Below are 9,775 nucleotides of genomic sequence, written 5' to 3'. Positions count from 1 at the left end.
TCCAATCCGTACCACACTTGGCACAAACACTGTTCAGGGCTCTGCCATGACAATAGTCACACGGGGGCTACACCAGGGGCCCCCAGGGGTATCGAGAGTCTGGAAAATTATGGAATTTAATTTGAGTAATTTAATTTCCAGGTCTGGATAAGTATGGAGAAAAAAAGAGAGTATTGGAAAACATATGCTTCCAGACTGTAGCCCATATTCTGTTTCTAAAATTTAAAAATGTCATGGCATCACAAATAATTAAAAAAAAAAAGTGAACATTCATGCAGTCATGTAATTATCAGAAAAGTATACAGGCTATCTTTTCTGCATGAGGAAACCTGGCCTTGGATCAAGACTGTCATACTGTACATTTATTTTAGCGATTCTGACACTTCCCCAAATAGTGTTTGGAGTTCCATGTCCATAAAATGTACAAATTCATGGAGATGTACAGGCCTTAAACACAGAACTCCAAATATTATTTGGGGAAGAGTCAAAGCCTGTTATAGATATCGAAATTTAGAAAATAAATCTATGACAGTCTTGATCTATCGCCTAAGGTAACCATACCTTTATTATAAATGGTGCATTTATTATGGTTTCCTTTCCTTATCCTTTCCTTTATGGCAGCGTTCGTTGTCATTTGAATAGACACTGTGAATACACTATGCTGCACCGACACAGAGTATTTTTTCCCAATTCATTTTCGGTTCTTATTTATAAAAGAGACAAAACATTTTTGGAGGGGACAAATTATATATATTTATATTCAATAGCTAGGACAATAATGTGTATACTGCAGGTAGCACTGCACCGGTGAGTTTGCGTCCTCTTTGGGCAAAGATGTTTGACAGTGGAAACTATTCTGTGAAGGAGTGACTTCATTTATAGTCATTTATTATACAGTGTTTACAAGTATGATTTACCTAATCTAACAGCCAATAAAGCAAAGTCAATAGACTTTTGTTCTCCTTTCTAGTTCACTGGTGAATTGTACATGGACGTCCCTTCTGTTACTGTAGGGGTTGAAGTTATACAGTTAGTTCAAATTTACATGACAACATTTCAATAACATTGCTCTGTTTTAGCATTGCCTGGGTTTAATGTTAACCACTTTCAATGTGGCGTCCCTTTTCGACAATTTTCTAAGAATGTCTCATTTCTTATCATAAATACTAGCCATACAGCGAAGTACTAATTTATAAAGTAGCGCTTAATTGATTTGTAGGAGCTTATTACAGTACAGTTGGATTTTAAAACTATTTATTTACCTAATAAGCATTTACATGTAGCTATTATACTTGTATGTCAAATATGGTCTGAAGAATCGACAGAGAATTCTGGAAATTTGAGTCTGAAAAAAAAAGTAACTTATCCACACAACTCTACAGTAACCTAGCCTCACCAGAGGCTATGTGTGGCAGGTGCTCCGTTTCTCCAATCCCCACCAAACTTGGCAGAAACACTGTTCAGGGGTCTCGCAACAGCTCAAGCTGTAAGACCAGTGTTTGAGTCAAATATGGCCAATTATCCTTGCCCATAATTTGCTCTAATTTACCTTCCCCTGTACCTTTTAGTTCTTATGCCCATTCATTTTATACTGGCACTCCCTTCTTATCTAATCTGAGCACTATGGCTCTGACCTTTGCCACAGCAGTTGCTCATAATGTTGCTGTAAAAGGACCTGAAGCTTTTTCTGTAGTTTTTGTGTTACTGTCCCAGCCAGGAAACCTGATTACATTTTCAGCCGTTCAGTTGTATTTTGAAGAATCAAAATGCATAATGCTACAAATGTACCTTGTGAATAAATGGTGACTAAGGCGCTACAGTATAATAATTGGACAGAAACACACTTAATCTCTTTAAAGTGTTGCATTTTTTTCAGGATTTACATTTTTATTAACATTTTCAATTATGACAATGCTCGTCAACTCAAGGATCATAACTCTCTTTAAATCTTAGGGAGTGAATAAAATGAGTATCCAGTAAAATGAGATGTGGAAAATCTCAATGTGCAGCTCATCAGTTATAGTGGGTTATGGCTGATCTTTATGTTCATCTTGTCAAGCAATATACAAGTACAAATAAGGTTGACTAATTTCATTTTGTGATGTTTGTTGTAATTGTTATTTAATCAATGATGAAGGTCCCTTAAAAACATCTTATGACTAGGGATTGCGTAGCAACAGGAACACAGCCTCTTGATAAAAAACAAGTATTTATTCACTCTAGTATTGGAGATTGCTTTATTATAAGTCATCATAATAAATGCAAAGACAAATTCTTTGCATTTAGTCATTATACAGCAGATATGCAAGCAATACGGTTGAAATACGAAAATATAAAAAATTACAAGAACCCCGAAACAATACATGTCATAGGAGATAATATAATGTGAAAACATGCATGCATGCGCACGTGCACACATGCACTCACACACACATATGGGGAAGTTCTTAAAAATATATACACGTATATTAAAAATGTCCATGTAGGCTTCACAAACGTAACATCTGGAGTTGATTGGTCAAATCCGGTCACAAATGTGTTACAACAGCTCTTGCACATGAGATCCGGGTTCGAATCCAGCGTAGAACAGGACAATTAGTGCAGCTTTAAGGTCTAATTCGGCCATCATTCTATGCTTCTCTAGTATATAGACGTGATCAACTTGAGTTCACCAAATGAAAAAGGAAGTAGGGAAAAGATATATACATAGGTAATTCTTCCTGGCCATCTTGTTTTTACTGATGTCAAGGTTCAACTGCCATGGCCTGGGAGGAGGAACCTCTTGCATGTCAATGTATTTAATGTAGATAGTAAAAGAATGTATCTGAAAAATATAGTGATATATTACCATACTATTGTGCTGTGTCCCTCTATTGGTTCTTGGTTCAAGAATCCACTTTTCACTTTTATTTCACTGACAGATGTGCAGTGATGTACAGTACAACAGTGATAATTACAAGGAATTTCAAAGGAATTATAATATTTCACACAATGTATTTCTCCGTTAACACACTGTGATTGTGACTCTGATGGTAGAATGTGATGAGTTTAGTTTAAAACAACCTACACATCATAAAAATATCAACTTATATGGAAATGCTCAAAAGACTTTCAGTTTGTTGGAAATATAACAAATGAAGTGTGAAATTGTCAAAAGATATACACTAATTATGTCAACCATGTTCCCACAGTGCCAAATTGTGTTTGTGAGATTAGACAGGCAGGCAGGCAGGCAGGCAGGCACATATTAAAGGATGTGTATCACTGGTTTCTTTAAAGAGGTGGTGCCATGGTTTTGCACTTTTTCTGTTTTTCATGTGTCTATGAGGTTGATAGAACTTCATTAAGGCCCCCGCCTGGTGGTTTTATGGTGTTTCATGTCTTCTCTGACTATTTGGAGTTTTTTCCTGGAGGCTGAAATCTTGAGAGTCAAACGTGCCAATCCAAAAACAGGGGCATAGTGACATCACAGAGCCCCCAAAAAACATACCCTCCCCCTCATTATCATAACACAACAGGTGTGGGCATGAGGAGGAGGAGGGACTAGGACAGGTGGGTGGTGCTAAGGTGGTGGAGGAGGTGCTAAGGTGAGAACCAGGCATACTTAATGAACTGGAGGCGTGTCCACATAAAAACATTTTTTTAAAACAATTTCTGTACACTTTTTTTTTTTTTTAATCCTTACATAATAATAATACCTTATGATCAGGTTTTATGGTTGAAAAATATCATGGCACTCCATCTTTAAAAATTGGCCTGAAAAAACATCAGGAGACCACAAGGGGCGGTATACAGTATGTAAATTCCCATCGAAAGGAGGTGTCAGTCACTGCTGCCATTTTTCCTTTTTCTCCTTTGTACATTTTTATAATAATAATATCTGGAATTCATATAGCGCTTTTCTAAGTACTCAGATAAGCAAAAGATAAGAATTAAAAGCAATAAAACACTAAAAATAACGAGTTGAAATCAAAGTCAACTCGGAAAGCCGATTCTGAGCAGGTGGGTTTTCAGGGCCGGTTTTGAAGGTAGGGAGGGAGGGGGCGTCTCTCATATGTTTGGGGAGTGCATTCCAGAGGGAGGGGGCAGCCACAGAGAAGGCCCTGTCGCCCCAGGTACGGAGGCCTGGTCTTGGGGACCTCCAGGAGGCCAGCGTCACTGGACCTGATTAATTGAATACGTAGGACCACAATGGAAACCGCCCGGGTCCCCGCCCGGGACTTTTTTCTGTTATACTTTTAGCCTTAATGTCTGACTGTACCACATGCTGTTTACATTTCTGACTAAGAAAACAGGTGAAAACGTTATTTTCTCCCTTGCCTTCAGCCTGTTGAGATGGAAAAAAAGAGATCAAAAAGCCAGACATATTTGTAACGGTAACCGCACACTCAGGCCCAAAAATGATTGGAAACAAGGATCTTTAATGTAGAATAGCATGAGCAAAGCATTTCAATACACAGGAAGAGCTCATCATTACTAATGATGCTCACATATGCGGCATGGGACAAATGAGAATATTACAAATACTGTAGTGTAGATTGTGACCCTGTATAAATACAGTAAACAGCATACGGTACTGTACACATACACACACATATGCATTCATAGACACATGTATAAACATCTACAGTATATTATATATAGCAGCACTTTAGTTAGTGAAAACTGCTTTAATATGTCACAGTAAGTTATGCTATCTAACATACCGCTGCACAGTGTTTAACATGTGATCTATGCATATCCATAGAATGTTCTTACCTTACTTGTCATTTATTGTGACATACAGTACAGTATATTGTATGTACTTAACATATGGATAAATTGACTTTACTGATACATGTCAAATTACAGATAATGCCGTTTTCTCTACTTGTTTACTGGGTTGTGTCTTGTCATTTTCTAGAAAAGCCTTGGTTCAAGTTGAGTGTCTACCATATCTGCAATATTCATATTGTAGCAGTGCTGGATCCAACACTCTCTCTCTGCAAATATGTCTTTACTCATGAGGAATTTTTGCAGTTTCAATTTATTTTATTTATTACCACAGCTAGCCTGTACTCCATAAGCATGCAGAGGGAAATCACATCATTGGATTCTTGCTTTGACTTAATTCAGAATCAATGTTTAACATCAGGATAATTAAACTGCCAGGATAGCGGACCTTGATCACTTGATATAATAAAGCCCTTTCACGGTTCACAAACTGAATAGTAGGAATGGCTTTATGACCGGGCACTCCCACGGGTTTGTACTTGGCCCCCTCCTTTTTCCCTCTACACCAAATCTCTACACTACATCACATCATATGCGCATGTCATGAGCATATAGATCTGCTATTTTTGGTGAATGTTCGCCTGTTATGACATGCCCAGGATAGGGGCGCTCGGGTAAGGGTTCACGCGGTTAAACTGGATAATTGTGACTGTTAGCACAGCTACTTTGTCATGAATGTTTTCTCTAAGCTAGTCAGTGCTTCTCTGTAGGTTAAGCCTTTCCAGCTGTCAGGGATTTTAGCTGGAAGTGCACCACAGTCCTTGGCTATTTTGTCATTGAATTTTAGCATCACATACTTCCAGTAGTCTGTGGCCTCCATGTTGGAACCAGTAGTAAAATTCCATTTGTGGGGGTATGTATGTGAGTCCTTGCTTGACTTACTACTTCTACTTGTTAGGCTGCCAGTTGATGCTTTCCCTCCAGGGAAGGAACATATTTCTATGACTAACATCTTTGAGGCTTTGATGCCATTGAGACCTTGAGGACGGTGAGCGGAGGAAAAGTGTTCAGTATGATCTTTCTCTCCAGCTTCACACAGTGCTTTGCAGAAGGGACATTGTTCTCTGCATCCAAGCAGTTGGTTTAACAGCTGAGTTCTGAATAGCAGATGTCTTAGTCTCTTTCCGATATCTACCCTCTTGTCAAACTCAGCGGACAGCAATTTCTCCATTTCAATCACATTTTCTGTGATACAGTCAGCCAACTTATCTTTGTATTCTATGTCCAGAATCATGGTGGAATCAAGAGCATTCTTCGGGAAGTGAAGCTTCTCTCCAAGTTCATTGCAAAGAGACTGAAAGAATGATTTTACATCCCTGACAGTGTTTGGTGAGTGCCTGACATTTGAAATGGCAGTTGTTATCAGTTTGACCATCTGTGTGAGATGTTTCTTTTCAAACCTGTTTAGGCAGGGATTCTCTGAAAGCTTCCCACCAAGTTGATCCACAAGCCAGGTCTTTAAGAACCTCTCATAGTTGTGTATGTATTGCTTGTATTTCTTGTAGTCCTGTTTCTCGAGAAGCTCTTTTAAAATTAAGTACTGGAGTGCTCCTTGTTGGCTGAAATCCTCTGACCCTGAATCAATCAGCATTTCCTCTACAACATCAGGAGCAGTTCTCTTGGTCACATAATCTATTACAGCCGGTTGCAAACACAGCTTGACAAAGTCTCTAGCTTTTTTCTTGTACTGGTCTCGGCCATGGAACCTGTCCATGAAGTCTTCAAAGTAATTCTTCTTCATTTTCTGAAGCAACAACTGTGGGTTGTTTTTAGCAACAAAATCATTGTGCATATTCTGCAACTCAGTGGCTGCAATGCCACAGATGTGCAGTTTGAGACCTATCTCTGTTTCCTCACTGAGTTCCAGTTTCTTTTGTTGTCTGATTGATGTATCTATTATTTTCAACAAGTCTTGGATATGGGTTTCAGAGTAGTCACCTTCCTCTTCCACGGTCTCTGTTATGAAGGCATTACACTCTTTGATGATCCCATCACAAAAGTCTTGCAGTTCTTTCCTGTAATAGTCCGGGTCTCGATGCTTCACCAGACCACCAGCCTTCTCCCGCCAGCCTCCAGACTCTACAACAAATCTCTTTCTCGCACATGTTTCCAAAGTCACTTCATCTACCATACAGTTGATGTTATGCTGGCTGGTTACATTTTCCTTCAATGTGGCAGAAATCTCCTCGGGAATATCTCGTCTTGGGGGACATTGGAAGTTGATCTCACCATCATCTACAGCTTTATTCCATACATCCTCAAACTCTTGTTTTAGGGTTTGATCTGAAAAAGTAGTCTTTTTCTTGATGCAAAGATTTAGCAAATACAGGATCTTCTTTTCAAGCAAATGTGCCTTTGAACTTTTGATGTCTACCCTACTCTCAAATAGCTGGCTTTCAAATATTTGTAATTTGTTAATCACTTTGCTTTCATTGTCCTGTCTAATTTTTCTAGCCATGGAGACAGTGCGTTTAATGAAATCTGTTAAATCATCACTACTCTGGCATTTCTGGATGTCTTGAATCAATGTCTTCTTAAACTCATAGACAGCTTCACTATATCCAATACTGACTGGGGCCATAGGTGGAGGTCCACACCAGAGCCCTGGTATATAACTGCAGCTTGTGTCTAAGTCATAATCCATCACATCTGTGAACTTGGTGATGGTGTGATTGTTTTCCATTTTGGCAGCTGCCACAGTCATTTCATCCAATTGCTCCAGCAACTTTTTCCTTTCTCTTATGTTGGAATCTGGAGATACAAGTGTGACATTCTGGTGTACAAAATGGCACTTTGGTTTCTTCACCACTTCTTTCATACCAAGAAAGGTGCGAACCACAATCTGCAACATGTCCTTCATTTCTGCAAAGACCTCCATTGTCATGTTGATAACTGTGATGTCACTGAGTCCCACCACCAATGTTGCCAGTTCATTGTCATGTTCATGACTCTCATTTTGTTCAGCCAGCTCTGGGGCCTTTAGTCCCTCTGTGTCAATGATCAGGACAAAGTCACATTTCAGCTCCTCTCTGAGTTCTTTGTTGACTTTGATCAGCTGCATGAAGGCACCTCGTGTGCATCTTCCACTGCTTACAGCAAATTGAGCACCAAACATAGTATTAAGGAGTGTTGATTTCCCTGTGCCTTGGACTCCTAACACTGTAACTACCTTGATCTTGCAGTTTGATTTCATTTGAGAATGTAGACATGTAAGTACATCTGTTATCCACTTAAGCGGGATGTCTGAAGCATCTCCATTCATAAGTTCAATTGGGTGACCTTCCATCAGCATCTCTGCATATATTAGAGGAAGTCTCTTGATTTGCGTCTTTTGAGGACAGTTTTCTAACTGTTCAGACTTGTAGAACTCATACAGCTGGCCCAGTTCGCGGAGAAAATGCTCAAGCCCTAAAGAGCAATCTGATATTTTTTTATCCAAATGTGCGATCTCCGTCTTTTCTTCTGGAGATTTCTGGCAAAGGTCTTTGTACTGTGTTCTCAAATCCAACAGGTTCTGTCGAGATAAGTTGTCGAGGCTGATTCTCATCCATTTCAGGAAATAGGATCGTTCTGTGTTGGAGGCTAATATTGCACTGATGAAGCATTCCATGGTAGCTGTCATTTTGAAACATTTCAGTTTGTTCATCAGTTCCTCTTCCCTTGTCTTTAGAGAGCTTATACCTTGGTATCCAGCTTGGCGTTTTTCTTTATCTATGAGGGAGAGCTCCCTCATGATTCTTTGTAAAGGTAGATGTTCCTCTTTGAAATTCAGTGTATCTTTTGTAATTTTCCTGGTGATTTCACCTGCCAGGCTTTTGGCTTTCCTACACGCTTCACTGTCCTCATCTACCAGTATCCCATGGTGACGAGCAACATCAGCCATGCCTTCGATTGTCACAACATTTTGACTGTTATATGAAATGTTATTAACAGATTTAAGCACGGTTTTCACAAAGTCATTATCATGTTGCTGTTTCTTGACAATCATTTTTATGTTATCAAATCTGTGGCATGCACTTCTGTTTTGAAAAGATGTTTTCTGCCCATCTACAACCAGAAATAACTGTGCTTTTGTGTTTTTGCCTTTGAGGACACTGACGGAGGCCTCATAATCATCACTGAAAATGTAAACTGCAGCTGATGTGTTACAGAGAAAGGAGAACTGTTTGTCAAAGGACCTAATGTCTCCTCTTAGGTTTGCCACAGCCACTGGTTTAGCAAACACGTCTATGGTTTTGTTCCCACACGGAAGGAACCAGCTGATTTCAACTAGACCATCTGATATCTTTCTGGAGGCATCATCACAATCCATGTCACGATGGACAAATGCATTGTTAAGCATTTTGTTCAAAATCTGATACTTGCCTAAGCTGTCCTTTCCCAGACTAACGAAGGAAACTAATGGGATTTTAGAGGCCACAATACTTTCCTCAACAAATGACTCAAAAGACGTGCAGGGTTTAAACTTCTTGACAAGTTCTCGCATAGGCCAAAGCATTAGCGTAGTTTCTTTTGTATCACAGTTTGGCAGTAGGAGAGGAACAGCAAATTGACACATTGCCATTTTCTGAACCATCTCCTGTTGCAGAGCACTATCTGAGCACAGAAAGAGTGCAGTTGTGAGATCCAGTGGGTTAATAGCATTGACATTGCGGATCTCAGATTCCATTTTGTCACCACTGTCTAACTCAAAAATGTATTTGTCTTCTTCTGATGTTACACATCTAACACTCCTAGCATCTACATTCGCTATCATAAGTTTCTTTAAAAATGCTCCTGGAAGTGATTGCATTGAATCAAGAGGCTCATCTGATGTAGTATTATGGCAAATCTCAAGAGCACCACATAATGTCAACTTATCTTCATAATGTTCATTCAGTCCTGCGCTGGATAACACCCCCATAAGACAGGATCCTGTGAAATAAGAAATTGTGGGCATTACATTTAATACGTATTGTTTTGATTGCATAATTATTCAAAACTGCTGTTTTACTGCTATTGA

At 39.2% G+C, this 9,775-nt stretch overlaps 1 protein-coding gene across 3 annotated transcripts in view; it reads right to left on the bottom strand.

Annotated features, from left to right (window-relative positions):
- Positions 1–4,348: 4,348 nt before the first annotated feature.
- Positions 4,349–9,775, bottom strand: part of LOC311065563 (interferon-induced very large GTPase 1-like) — an 11,207-nt gene continuing 5,780 nt past the window's right edge. For all 3 annotated transcript variants that reach the window (XM_084085962.1, XM_084085963.1, XM_084085964.1), the window contains one exon: positions 4,349–9,687. In XM_084085962.1, coding sequence (XP_083942088.1) covers positions 5,435–9,687 — 4,253 coding nt within the window. In that variant the 3' untranslated portion in view covers positions 4,349–5,434. The remainder of the gene's footprint in view (positions 9,688–9,775) is intronic.

The sequence above is a fragment of the Gymnoscopelus microlampas genome (genome assembly GCF_963454915.1).
Source record: "Gymnoscopelus microlampas genome assembly, chromosome: 2".
NCBI lineage: Eukaryota > Metazoa > Chordata > Actinopteri > Myctophiformes > Myctophidae > Gymnoscopelus > Gymnoscopelus microlampas.
Note: the sequence above shows the minus strand (reverse complement) of the source record. Positions and strands in the feature narration are given on the sequence as shown.